A 14,504-nucleotide genomic window follows, 5' to 3' on the forward strand; every position below is an offset into this window, starting at 1 on the left:
CAGAAACTGGTAGTCAGTACGTTAAATAAAATAGCGACTGTAAACTAATATGATTTTTATGTCCTCTTCGCGTTGTCCGTCACGTATTACTTTGTGTCCAAAGTTATAATTTCTTCGCTTGGTCTACTTCGTAGTCCTCGATTTTTGTGTTAAATTTGTCGCTAATCTCATTTGTGCTACGCCCCCCACATTACTTTCGTCGTTATACAGTTTACTGTCTATCCATATTCTGTGCTCATTAGACTTCGCATTCCATTCAACAGATCTTCACCTTCCCTGAGGCAACGCCATCAGCAAATCTTATCATTGGTATCCTTTTATCCTGAGTTTTAATCCTATTGCTGGATCTTTCTTTTATTTCCGTCACTGCTTCTTCGCTGTAAAAATTGAACACTGTGGGAGAAACGCTAGCTTATACTCGTTTTAATCCGAGCACTTCATTCTTGGTCTTCCATTATTGTTGTTACCACTTTGTTCTGGTACATGTTGTTTGTTACCCATCTATGCCGACAGCTTACTCTTGATTTTCCCGAGAGTTTCGAACATCTTGCACCATTTCACTTTGCCGATCGCTTTTTGTAGGTGGCCAGATCCTACGAAGGTACCTTGCTTTTTCTTAGTTATAGTTTCTATTATCAATCATAACGTCAGTGCTGCCCCTCTGGCCCCTTCACCTTTCCTAAATTCAAACTGATCTAACTGACCCTCTGTTTTCCATTCTTCTGTACATTATTCTTCTCAGCAACTTGGGTGCACGTGCTTGCTAAGCTGGTTGTGTGGAAGTTCTCACACGTATCTACTCTATCTTCAGAATTGTTTGAATGGTATTTTTCCGAAAGTCTGATGGTATATCTTTGGACTCATTAATTGTAAAATCCAACTTGAGTAGTCATTTGGTTGTCAGTGTCCCCCACCCCTCCCAATGATTTTAAACAATCCGAAGGGGTGTGATGTATCCCCTCCGCCTTATTTGACTGCACCCATTTGAAGGTTCTGTTTAACTCTCACTCTAACACTGCATCCTCTCTGACTTCCATATTGACTTCTACACTCCTGGAAATCGAAAAAAGAACACATTGACACCGGTGTGTCAGACCCACCATACTTGCTCCGGACACTGCGAGAGGGCTGTACAAGCAATGATCACACGCATGGCACAGCGGACACACCAGGAACCGCGGTGTTGGCCGTCGAATGGCGCTAGCTGCGCAGCATTTGTGCACCGCCACCGTCAGTGTCAGCCAGTTTGCCGTGGCATACGGAGCTCCATCGCAGTCTTTAACACTGGTAGCATGCCGCGACAGCGTGGACGTGAACCGTATGTGCAGTTGACGGACTTTGAGCGAGGGCGTATAGTGGGCATGCGGGAGGCCGGGTGGACGTACCGCCGAATTGCTCAACACGTGGGGCGTGAGGTCTCCACAGTACATCGATGTTGTCGCCAGTGGTCGGCGGAAGGTGCACGTGCCCGTCGACCTGGGACCGGTCCGCAGCGACGCACGGATGCACGCCAAGACCGTAGGATCCTACGCAGTGCCGTAGGGGACCGCACCGCCACTTCCCAGCATATTAGGGACACTGTTGCTCCTGGGGTATCTGCGAGGACCATTCGCAAACGTCTCCATGAAGCTGGGCTACGGTCCCGCACACCGTTAGGCCGTCTTCCGCTCATGCCCCAACATCGTGCAGCCCGCCTCCAGTGGTGTCGCGACAGGCGTGAATGGAGGGACGAATGGAGACGTGTCGTCTTCAGCGATGAGAGTCGCTTCTGCCTTGGTGCCAATGATGGTCGTATGCGTGTTTGGCGCCGTGCAGGTGAGCGCCACAATCAGGACTGCATACGACCGAGGCACACAGGGCCAACACCCGGCATCATGGTGTGGGGAGCGATCTCCTACACTGGCCGTACACCACTGGTGATCGTCGAGGGGACACTGAATAGTGCACGGTACATCCAAACCGTCATCGAACCCATCGTTCTACCATTCCTAGACCGGCAAGGGAACTTGCTGTTCCAACAGGACAATGCACGTCCGCATGTATCCCGTGCCACCCAACGTGCTCTAGAAGGTGTAAGTCAACTACCCTGGCCAGCAAGATCTCCGGATCTGTCCCCCATTGAGCATGTTTGGGACTGGATGAAGCGTCGTCTCACGCGGTCTGCACGTCCAGCACGAACGCTGGTCCAACTGAGGCGCCAGGTGGAAATGGCATGGCAAGCCGTTCCACAGGACTACATCCAGCATCTCTACGATCGTCTCCATGGGAGAATAGCAGCCTGCATTGCTGCGAAAGGTGGATATACACTGTACTTGTGCCAACATTGTGCATGCTCTGTTGCCTGTGTCTATGTGCCTGTGGTTCTGTCAGTGTGATCATGTGATGTATCTGACCCCAGGAATGTGTCAATAAAGTTTCCCCTTCCTGGGACAATGAATTCACGGTGTTCTTATTTCAATTTCCAGGAGTGTATTTCTTCTTCTATCGCATTATCAGACGGTTTATCCCCTTTATAGAGACTTTGGATGTACACTTTCCATTTTCTACTGCCTCTTATGTGCTTAACAGTAACATTCCTCTCGCACTGTTAATTTTGACGACCCTGTTTGCAATTTCAGTGAATTTATTTTGCTTCCCTATATGATGGCTCAATCCCTGTGACGACCATATCTCTTTCAGTTTTTTGTCATTTTCTCTGCTTGGCTTCCCTGAACTGCCTATTTATTTCATTCCAAAGTGATTTTTATTGCTCTATTTCTGTACTTTCCTGAATATTTTTGTACTATCCTTCTTTGTTGATCAACTGAAGTATTTTAGTGACAGTAAGAAGAACATTGCTTTGTGGCAGCTGCAATCAATAACAAAAAAGGCAACTGAAGGAATGTAATGGCTTTCACCTTCACAAGATATATCCGTTTCGGAATATGACTAGAGTGGTCCCTGTTCCCAACTCTTTACTGACGCAGCTATCCATGGTGTTCTATCCTGTGTGAGCATCTTCATCTCCTTATAACTATTGCAGCCTACATCGTCTGAATCTGCTTACTGTATGTTCAGGTCTTGGTCTGCCTCTACAGCTTTTGCACCCCACACTTCCTTTCGTTACAATACTGTCGATTCCTTCATGCTTCACAGTACATCGTATCAACTGATCGCTTGTTTAGGTGAAGTTGTGTCGCAAACTTTTTTTCTCCCCAGTTCAGCTCAAGTAGTTCTTCGTAATTCACCCATTATACAGTGGCACCACCTTTCAAAAGCTTCTACTCTCTTCTTGACTGAACAGCGTATCTCCCACATTTCACTTCCGTACAAGACAACACTCCAGACAAATCCGTCCAGAAACGACTTACTAACATTTAAATTTATCTGATGTAATTAAATATTCCGTGAGACACATGAGTCTCAATATTATCTAGGACAATGATAAAAGATGAAGAAATGAATTATATTTGTGCTATTTCTGGGATTTGAAGCTAGATCTCCCTCAAACTAGGCAGATGTGCTAGCTACTACAACACCATAACAGTATCGGTAACAGAAATGGTTCAAATGGCTCTGAGCATTATGGGACTTAACTTCTAAGGCCATTAGTCCCCTAGAACGTAGAAATAATTAAACCGAACGGCTACAGTGGTGTAACAGCTAACCCCATCTGCCTAGTAAGCACAAGATACAGGTTCAAAGTGTTGGCCATAACACAGATTTTAATTCATTTCTTCAGCTTCTCTCTTTATCATAGATGAAGTTGCGACTCATGTGTCTCAGGCAATACTTAGTTATATCAGATCTATATATTACCTATGCCTGAGGCACAGGCAAGTTATCCCCATTACTTCAAAGCTAGGGTGCTATTTGAGTTCAAACTTATTGTCTATGTTGAAAGGTTTCTCTTTTAGATAAGCTTCCCTTGCTATTCTCAGACGGCATTGTATACACTGTGTAACGAAATGGTATGGCCAAACTTCCAGGAAACATTCCTCACGTGGAAGAATAAAATACGATATATGGGCATGTGTCTGGAAATGCTTTATTTCTATGTTAGAGTTCATTTTCTATAATCCTTCATATACACATCATTCATGGGAAACACACAGAAATAGAACGCACCAGCATTACATGAAGTGTTTTTCTTGCATGAAATGTTCAAAATACGCTTTTGGCTACGTTTGCTTAGGGTGTACAGTCAGTGGTCATGCTTAGGTTCACAGCCAGTTTATGTTGGTCCAATTGAAGGGAGGTAATGTTGACATGTGGCTCACTTCACTGCTTGTGTTGACATGGGATTGACTCCATTGCTCTACTAGCATCAAGCTCATGGGGATCAACAGTTTTATGTTCATCTCGGACTTGGTTTCTGGTACAGTGCAATGGAAGTGTACTCAATTTGTGACCTGAGGTTTCCCCGGTGTTGGCTTCGGTCACACAGCTTGAGGCTGTTGCCAATGGGCATCACTGTGGGGGTCCGGATGGGGGTTTTTCGGGGACGGCCAGCTCGTCCCACGCATCCCCTGATCGGACTACGACTGTGGTTGCCCGGGATACTGCCCGCATTGAGGCTGATCCCTCACCTGTGGTAGAGTGGGAGGTCGTCTCAAGGTGTGGCAGGGGGCGAAAGACATTCCGGAGGGCTGAACGGAAAGCCTCTCCAGTTTGTCTGACGAACCAGTTTCAGGCTCTGTCTCAGGCTGATACTGATCTTCGGCCTGACATGGCTGCTTGTCCTGTTCCAGAGGTTGCCCCTCAGTCTGCAAGATCCGGGCAGTCGCAGAGGGTGGGCTTACTGGTAGTTGGGAGCTCCAACGTCAGGCGCGTGATGGGGCCCCTTAGGGAAATGGCAGCAAGAGAGGGGAAGAAAACCAATGTGCACTCCGTGTGCATACCGGGGGGAGTCATTCCAGATGTGGAAAGGGTCCTTCCGGATGCCATAAAGGGTACAGGGTGCACCCATCTGCAGGTGGTCGCTCATGTCGGCACCAATGATGTGTGTCGCTATGGATCGGAGGAAATCCTCTCTGGCTTCCGGCGGCTATCTGATTTGGTGAAGACTGCCAGTCTCGCTAGCGGGATGTAAGCAGAGCTCACCATCTGCAGCATCGTCGACAGGACTGACTGCGGACCTTTGGTACAGAGCCGAGTGGAGGGTCTGAATCAGAGGCTGAGACGGTTCTGCGACCGTGTGGGCTGCAGATTCCTCGACTTGCGCCATAGGGTGGTGGGGTTTCGGGTTCCGCTGGATAGGTCAGGAGTCCACTACACGCAACAAGCGGCTACACGGGTAGCAGGGGTTGTGTGACGTGGGCTGGGTGGTTTTTTAGGTTAGATGGCCTTGGGCAAGTACAGAAAGGGCAACAGCCTCAACGGGTGCGGGGCAAAGTCAGGACATGCGGGGACCAAGCAGCAATCGGTATTGTAATTGTCAACTGTCGAAGCTGCGTTGGTAAAGTACCAGAACTTCAAGCGCTGATAGAAAGCACCGAAGCTGAAATCGTTATAGGTACAGAAAGCTGGCTTAAGCCAGAGATAAATTCTGCCGAAATTTTTACAAAGGTACAGACGGTGTTTAGAAAGGATAGATTGCATGCAACCGGTGGTGGAGTGTTCGTCGCTGTTAGTAGTAGTTTACCCTGTAGTGAAGTAGAAGTGGATAGTTCCTGTGAATTATTATGGGTGGAGGTTACACTCAACAACCGAACTAGGTTAATAATTTGCTCCTTTTACCGACCTCCCGACTCAGCAGCATTAGTGGCAGAACAACTGAGAGAAAATTTGGAATACATTTCACATAAATTTTCTCAGCATGTTATAGTCTTAGGTGGAGATTTCAATTTACCAGATATAGACTGGGACACTCAGATGTTTAGGACGGGTGGTAGGGACAGAGCATCGAGTGACATTATACTGAGTGCACTATCCGAAAATTACCTCGAGCAATTAAACAGAGAACCGACTCGTGGAGATAACGTCTTGGACCTACTGATAACAAACAGACCCGAACTTTTCGACTCTGTATGTACAGAACAGGGAATCAGTGATCATAAGGCCGTTGCAGCATCCCTGAATATGGAAGTTAATAGGAATATAAAAAAAGGGAGGAAGATTTATCTGTTTAGCAAGAGTAATGGAAGGCAGATTTCATACTACCTAACAGATCAAAACGAAAATTTCTGTTCCGACACTGACAATGTTGAGTGTTTATGAAAAAAGTTCAAGGCAATCGTAAAATGCGTTTTAGACAGGTACGTGCCGAGTAAAACTGTGAGGGACGGAAAAAACCCACCGTGGTACAACAACAAAGTTAGGAAACTACTGCGAAAGCAAAGAGAGCTCCACTCCAAGTTTAAACGCAGCCAAAACCTCTCAGACAAACAGAAGCTAAATGATGTCAAAGTTAGCGTAAGGAGGGCTATGTGTGAAGCGTTCAGTGAATTCGAAAGTAAAATTCTATGTACCGACTTGACAGAAAATCCTAGGAAGTTCTGGTCTTACGTTAAATCAGTAAGTGGCTCGAAACAGCATATCCAGACACTACAGGATGATGATGGCATTGAAACAGAGGATGACACACGTAAAGCTGAAATACTAAACACCTTTTTCCAAAGCTGTTTCACAGAGGAAGACCGCACTGCAGTTCCTTCTCTAAATCCTCGCACAAACGAAAAAATGGCTGACATCGAAATAAGTGTCCAAGGAATAGAAAAGCAACTGGAATCACTCAATAGAGGAAAGTCCACTGGACCTGACGGGATACCAATTCGATTCTACACAGAGTACGCGAAAGAACTTGCCCCCCTTCTAACAGCCGTGTACTGCAAGTCTCTAAAGGAACGGAGGGTTCCAAATGATTGGAAAAGAGCACAGATAGTCGCAGTCTTCAAGAAGGGTCGTCGAGCAGATGCGCAAAACTATAGACCTATATCTCTGACGCCGATCTGTTGTAGAATTTTAGAACATGTTTTTTGCTCGAGTATCATGTCGTTTTTGGAAACCCAGAATCTACTATGTAGGAATCAACATGGATTCCGGAAACAGCGATCGTGTGAGACCCAACTCGCTTTATTTGTTCATGAGACCCAGAAAATATTAGATACAGGCTCCCAGGTAGATGCTATTTTTCTTGACTTCCGGAAGGCGTTCGATACAGTTCCGCACTGTCGCCTGATAAACAAAGTAAGAGCCTACGGAATATCAGACCAGCTGTGTGGCTGGATTGAAGAGTTTTTAGCAAACAGAACACAGCATGTTGTTATCAATGGAGAGACGTCTACAGACGTTAAAGTAACCTCTGGCGAGTGTTATGGGACCATTGCTTTTCACAATATATATAAATGACTTAGTAGATAGTGTCGGAAGTTCCATGCGGCTTTTCGCGGATGATGCTGTAGTATACAGAGAAGTTGCAGCATTAGAAAATTGTAGCGAAATGCAGGAAGATCCGCAGCAGATAGGCACTTGGTGCAGGGAATGGCAAGTGACACTTAACATAGACAAATGTAATGTATTGCGAATACATAGAAAGAAGGATCCTTTATTGTATGATTATATGATAGCGGAACAAACACTGGTAGCAGTTACTTCTGTAAAATATCTGGGAGTATGCGTGCGGAACGATTTGAAGTGGAATGATCATATAAAATTAATTGTTGGTAAGGCGGGTACCAGGTTGAGATTCATTGGGAGAGTGCTTAGAAAATGTAGTCCATCAACAAAGGAGGTGGCTTACAAAACACTCGTTCGACCTATACTTGAGTATTGCTCATCAGTGTGGGATCCGTACCAGATCGGTCTGACGGAGGAGATAGAGAACATCCAAAGAAGAGCGGCGCGTTTCGTCACTGGGTTATTTGGTAACTGTGATAGCGTTACGGAGATGTTTAATAAACTCAAGTGGCAGACTCTGCAAGAGAGGTGCTCTGCATCGCGGTGTAGCTTGCTCGCCAGGTTTCGAGAGGGTGCGTTTCTGGATGAGGTATCGAATATATTGCTTCCCCCTACTTATACCTCCCGAGGAGATCACGAATGTAAAATTAGAGAGATTAGAGCGCGCACGGAGGCTTTCAGACAGTCGTTCTTCCCGCGAACCATACGCGACTGGAACAGGAAAGAGAGGTAATGACAGTGGCACGTAAAGTGCCCTCCGCCACACACCGTTGGGTGGCTTACGGAGTATAAATGTAGATGTAGATGTAGATGTAGATATACAGAAATCTTGAAAATTTCTCGGGTATTCAGCCGGGTAGCGTCGTCCAAGAGGCGCGATATTTCGGCAAGCCGACTTCTTGCCATCTTCAGGCGTTCTTGGTGTCTGATTCATCTCTGATGGATGCCGACTTCATATAATCACCGCCCCTCTCCTGCAGCCTCCGTCTGGGCACTTCCGAGTGGTGCACGGCTGGTGGTGGGGGAAGGACGGCGCTGGATAGTGGGGGAAGGGCAGCGCTGGCTGGTGGGGGAAGGGCAGCGATGGGTGGTGGGGGAAGCGCGGCGCCCCGCGACAGATCATGGGCCGCAGTCCTTCCGCGGCTATAGCTGCTTGTGGAACTCTGCCGCCGTGGTGGCAATGCTTCTTCTTCTTCTTCTTCTTCTTCTTCAGGTGTCCTGACAGGAGCGGATTTCCGTGTAGAGTGTCGTTGTGTTTTAATCATACTCAAAGCTGGATCCCAGGCTTTGCTTAACTGGAAACTGCTGTCTTTATTTATTAGTTCATCATGCAGATGGATCTCCACTGCCTCTTTGAGGATGCAGTCCCAGATGGTGTTCGATTGCTGTAACACCTTTGTGCCATCGTAGTTCATGTCATGTCCATGTGAGATGCAGTGCTGTCCCACAGCGGACTTGGTTGGCACGGGTAAGGGATGCAGTAAACTCCCGGTTTCCGGAGTCCTAAGTCGTCCTTGACAGATCCTAAAAACGGTTTCGTTTTGGATGGAGGGCAAAACACGCACTTGACATTTCTTTTCTGAGCGGAGCGCGGGGCGCCGCCCTTCCCCCACCACCCAGCGCCACCCTTCTCCCACCACCGGCTGTGGACTACTCAGAAGAGCCCAGACGGAGGCTGTGGGAGAGGGGTGGAGATTATATAAAGTCGGCATCTATCAGAGACCAATCAGACACCAAGAACGCCTAAAGATGGCAAGAAGTCGGCTTGCCGAAATATCGCGTCTTATGGACGACGCTACCCAGCTGAATACCCGAGAAATTTTTCAAGGCGAGTACTCAGATGCGGAGTTGCCTGTTGCCCATTTTCTATATTCATTAGCAGATGATAATGGCCATGGCGCTCAACTTTTGTATCAGGAGAGATTTTCAGAACGACGGTGCCCAGACGGGAGGATGTTAGAAGCAACTGACCGTCGTCTGAGGGAGCATGGGGCCATTAAGCGTGATAATCGCGAAGCGACTGGGGGATGCCTAAAAGGACAAGGACACCTCAACTGGAAGAGGAACTTCTTCGTGCAGTTGATGACAACCCATAGTGCCAGAGTAAAAGATTTAAATGAGACAAATAATGTTGACCCTATGACTGTCTGGAGAGTTCTGCATGAGAACCACCTATATCTGTATGAATATGGAGTTCGAATGCACAGATACCATTGGTAATCAGCCGCTCTCGCAGAGTGAAATTACAGTGAAATCCAGACCTTTGTAGCTGCTTACAGGTGTTGATAAATATCAATGGGGCAGCTGAAAATGTGTGCCCCAACCGGGACTCAAACCCAGGATCTCCTGCTTACATGTCAGACGCCCTATCTGACTGAGCCATCAAGGATACAGAGGATAATGCGACTGCAGGGACTTATCTCTGGCAAGCTCCCCATGAGACCTACATTTCCAACTTATTGTGCACACAGCACATTTGTAGTGTCCCTGTCCATTATCATCTGTGTCCTCGATGGCACAGTCGGACAGCGCATGTGCCATGTAAACAGGAGATCCAGTGTTCGAGTCCCTTTTGGGGCACACATTTTCAGCTGTCCCTGTTGATATTTATCAACCCTTGCAAGCTGCTACAAAGGTCTAGATGCCACTGTAATTTCCTACTTCTAGAGCTGCAGATCACCAATGATGTCTGTCCTTTCGGACACCATATAGATGAGGCTTACCGGCCAGTGATCATCTGCAGTGTGGACGCACTCTCATGGCTCAAAGTCTTACGGGATTCGGTAGATTGACTGCCGAGAGTAATGAGTGTAGTGGACAGGGGCACTACAAATGTAGTGTGTGGACAGTAAGTTAGGAATGTGGGTCTAACGGGGAGCGTGCTAGAGATACATCCCTGCAGTCGCACTATCCTTTGTGTCCTCCATGGCTCAATCAGACAGAGTGTGTGCCACGTAAGCAGGAGATCCCCGGTTCAAGTCCCTGTTGGGGCACATATTTCCAGTTGTCCTCGTTGCTATTTATCAACGCCTGTAAGCAGCTACAAAGGTCTGGATTTCACTGTAATTTCAACTGTATCTGTACCATGTACAACGTGTGTAGACACCATAATCAGTAGATTTTCCTGCACTTCCGCGAATAGTTCATTCAACAATGTGTCAGCTATCAATTTCGTACAAGTGTAGAATTCACAAATGGGGCTTCATTTCACCATGATCAGATTATAAATTTTCACAATCAGCACATATCGGTTGCCGAGAATACTCACGAAATTGTGGGATCACGTCACCAAAATAGATTTTTTGTCGACGTTCTTCCACCACGGCTGAACAGAGAAACTTGCCATGTTTTCTTAGAGAAAAAATCTACTCGCTCTGGTAGAACAATTGCCTAAGTGCGACAAAACATGTGTTTCATGCAAGGAGGAGTTCCACCTCGTTTCAAGGTCAACGTTTGTAGGCTTCTAAATAACAGATTCATTGACAGATGTATAGGCAGAGGCGGACCAATTCCCTGGCTCCATGCTGTCCAGGCCTAAATGGACTACACTTTTATTTGTTGGGACATTTGAGGGATCCTGTGTACGGAAATATGGCACAAGGTGTACAGAATCTGTGTGCCCATATTGTGGAAGGCTATGAAATGTATGATTCTCCAGGGATACATCAGCCCATCAGGGATTGGATGCAATCATGGGTTGAAGCATGTATCCTCGGTAACGAAGTGCATTTATAAAATTTCATTTAGGAAAGTGTTACATACTGTGCTGATACGTTTTGTCCTAAGTGTTCCCCATAATTATCGTGATTATGAAGAGGTGCAGGAAATGAGAGTTTCTGGACCCAAGTCTGTATAACGTGTGAGGAGTGATTCTCGCAAGTTTGGCCACCTCTTTTTGTTACATCCTGCAATTCGTCTTGTTACATCGTCCATTACATTGTAAGACAAAGAAAAGACGCACCGCGAACGAATTATCCAAATGGAACGGAAATTGGTACGTGTTATGGGCATGCACAGACGGACAAATGAGCACAGTTTCAGAAAAATTGCATGATTTTTTCAGGAGAAAGAATTTCAAAAATTGCACAACTTAATGTGTTGGTCCTCCTCTGGCCCATATACAAGCAGTTATTCGGCTTGGCTTTGATTGACAGATGTCTTGGATGTCCTCTTGAGGCATATCGTGCCAAATTCTGTCCAATTGGTCCGTTATATAGTCAAAATCCCGAGCTTATTGGAGAGCTGTGTCCATAAAGCTCCAAATGTTCTCAACTGGCGAGGGGTCTGGCGATCTTGCTGGCTAAGGTAGTGTTCGGCAACACGAGTAAAAACTAGCTCCCATCTTGTGCGGGCAGGCATTGTGTTGCTGAAATGCTACCCTAGGATGGCTTGCCATGAAGGGCAACAAATTGGGGCGTGGTATTTCGTCGACGTACTGCTCTGCTGTAAGGGTGCCATGAATGAAAACCAAAGGGGTCCTGCAGTGCAAAGAAATGGGACCTGAGGCCATCACTCATGGCTGTCAGACCGTACTGCAGATGACAGGCAGGTCGGTTTTGCATTACTGCCCAGAGTGTCTCCAAATACATCTTTGGCGTGGAATCTCATTGAGTAGATGAGGATTGTCTTCGCTGATGAGGCACACTTAGAACTGAGCCCCAATGGCCAACAAAGATGTCTCTGGCGACGCCTTGGACAGTGGGGGGATACCAAACTTCCTATCGCCTGCTATATGGCCCGACAACCAGGAGTTGATGATGACGATATTTGGTTTGTGGGGCACTCAACTGCGTGGTCATCATCGCCTGTACAAAGCCCCAATTTTTACACAGTCCAGTTCCTACACAGTCCAATCTAGTCACTGTCACGAATGATGATGATGATAATGATGAAATGATGAGGACAATACACACAGTCCCTGGGCAGAGAAAATCCTCATCCTGGCTGAGAATCGAATCCAGGACTCCACCATCTAGAGGTGGCAACACTAGCCACTAGACCATGAACTGCAGACTCACACACAACCAGGAGTGATGGCCTGGATTGCCAAACTCTTTTCTTAGAACGACCCCTTTGGTTGTCATCTCTGGCATCCTTACACCACAGTGATGCATCAACAACATTCTGTACCCAGTTTTGTTACTCTTCAAGGCAAGCCATCCTGTGCTTAGATTTCAGCAGGATGACGCCCACTCCCACAAAGCGAGAGTGTCTACTGCTTGTCTTCGTCCTTTCCAAAAACGTTGGCCAGCAAGGTCGCTGGACCTGTCCCAGTTGAGAAAGTTTGGAGTATTATGAGCAGGGCCCACCAGCAGTCTTGGGGTTTTGAGGATTTAATATGCAAAGTATACAGAATTTGGCATGATATCCCTCAAGACATCTAACAGCTCTGCCAATCAGGACCAGAGGTAGACCAACGTAATATTGACTTGCTCAGTTTCCCTTTTGAAAAAATCATTTAATTTTTGTTATACAGTGCAGCTTCGTCCCCTATGTGTGAGGAACGTTTCCTGTACATTTGGCCATCCCTTGTATTTCCTCTCTTTAGTTGTTGCTTTGTCAAGTATTTTGCTGTGTATAAAGGCAAATGATAGGCTAAAAATGAAATGCCATGGTAAATAGTACATTATTGCTTACCACATTCCAATGTCCAGAACTATTAGTTACTAGTGTTATACTTGCACTTTGGTGTCTGAAGTAGTGTTACTGTATCCTTTCAAGGAATGTGCTGACGCCGAGCCGGCCGTTGAGGCCGAGTGGTTCTAGGCGCTTCAGTCTGGAACCGCGCGACCGCTACAGTCGCAGGTTCGAATCCTGCCTCGGGCATGGATGTATGTCATGTCCTTAGGTTAGTTAAGTTTAAGTAGTTCTACGTTCTAGGGGACTGATGACCTCAGATGTTAAGTCCCATAGTGCTCAGAGCCATTTGAACCATTTGCTGATGGCGAGCTTGTTTGTCTCAACAGCTGGTTGACGATAACAACCCTGTACTAAAGCCCGTGGTGTCACACCTGCCACAACTGCGGGAGGTGGACTCCGAGGTGTACCCACAGATGTCCATGTCTACCATAAAACTGGTTCCTGAAGAGCGGGGCAGCCTGCTGGTGTACAATGGGTCGCTCACCACGCCACCGTGCTCGGAGACCGTCACCTGGATCATCTTCCGTCAGCCAATCACTATCTCTTCCGATCAGGTACTGCAGCATGTGTGGAATCGCCAAGACTGTTAGCCAAATGTGGCAGGTCACGACAGGAGGCACAGTGGGGAGGTGCGTGTAGACCGAGTTTTTCCCATCCAGGTCGCAGGCGAACAGTAGCACAACCATAGACAGTATTTTTATTCATTCTTCATTACTAGATGGGCATTCTGTTAGTAAATGGGTGATTTGCCTGTCAGGCTATGATGTACAAATTTTAACACTAAAAGGCTTTTGTATTCAAACAAATGTCACAGATAATTACAAACAATGTAGGAAAGCTAACCCAACAGCAATAGAGAGCTTTTTGAGAGTTTTCCATTAGAATGTTCTAAACGGGGTACTAGCAGCAATAGGCAGCCTGGGTGGCTGATTAGAGGGATAAGGATATCATGTAGAACAAAGCGGTAACTACTCCAAAACGTTAGAAGTAGCCCATTACAAACAGTATTGTAAGGTGCTTAAAAAGTTATTAGGAAAGCCAAAAACATGTAGTACGCAAACAGAATAGGTACTTCACAGGATAAAGTTAAAACCAAATGGTCAATTGTGAAGGAAGTGTCTGGTCAGCAGCACAACGTCGATGATATAAAGTCAGTTTGTAGTAACAATATTTCTGTTACTGATAAATCAGATACATGTACATCATTTAACAATCATTTTCTGAGCATTACTGGAGAATTAAATAAAAATTTAGTTTATACGGGGAACCGCATAACTCTGTTGGCAAATGCCTTTTTGAGATTGATGTTTGAAATACTCCTCTGTGATACAGAAAAGGGGGAGATTGGGTCAATAATTAAATCACTGAAGACTAAGGACACTCATGGATATAATGGAGTGCCCAACAGAATATTAAAGTACTGTGCTGCACATGTTAGCGCTGTATTTAGCCATATTTGTAATTGTTCCATTGGGAATGGTCAGTTT

General features: G+C 46.3%; 1 protein-coding gene across 2 annotated transcripts in view; it reads left to right on the top strand.

Moving 5' to 3' along the window:
- LOC126428298 (carbonic anhydrase 1-like) overlaps positions 1-14,504 on the top strand; it is a 217,305-nt gene that overhangs the window by 184,759 nt on the left and 18,042 nt on the right. For both annotated transcript variants that reach the window (XM_050090220.1, XM_050090221.1), the window contains exon 9: positions 13,344-13,571. In XM_050090220.1, coding sequence (XP_049946177.1) covers positions 13,344-13,571 — 228 coding nt within the window. The remainder of the gene's footprint in view (positions 1-13,343; positions 13,572-14,504) is intronic.

This window comes from Schistocerca serialis, chromosome 12 (assembly GCF_023864345.2).
Source record: "Schistocerca serialis cubense isolate TAMUIC-IGC-003099 chromosome 12, iqSchSeri2.2, whole genome shotgun sequence".
NCBI classification, from domain to species: domain Eukaryota; kingdom Metazoa; phylum Arthropoda; class Insecta; order Orthoptera; family Acrididae; genus Schistocerca; species Schistocerca serialis.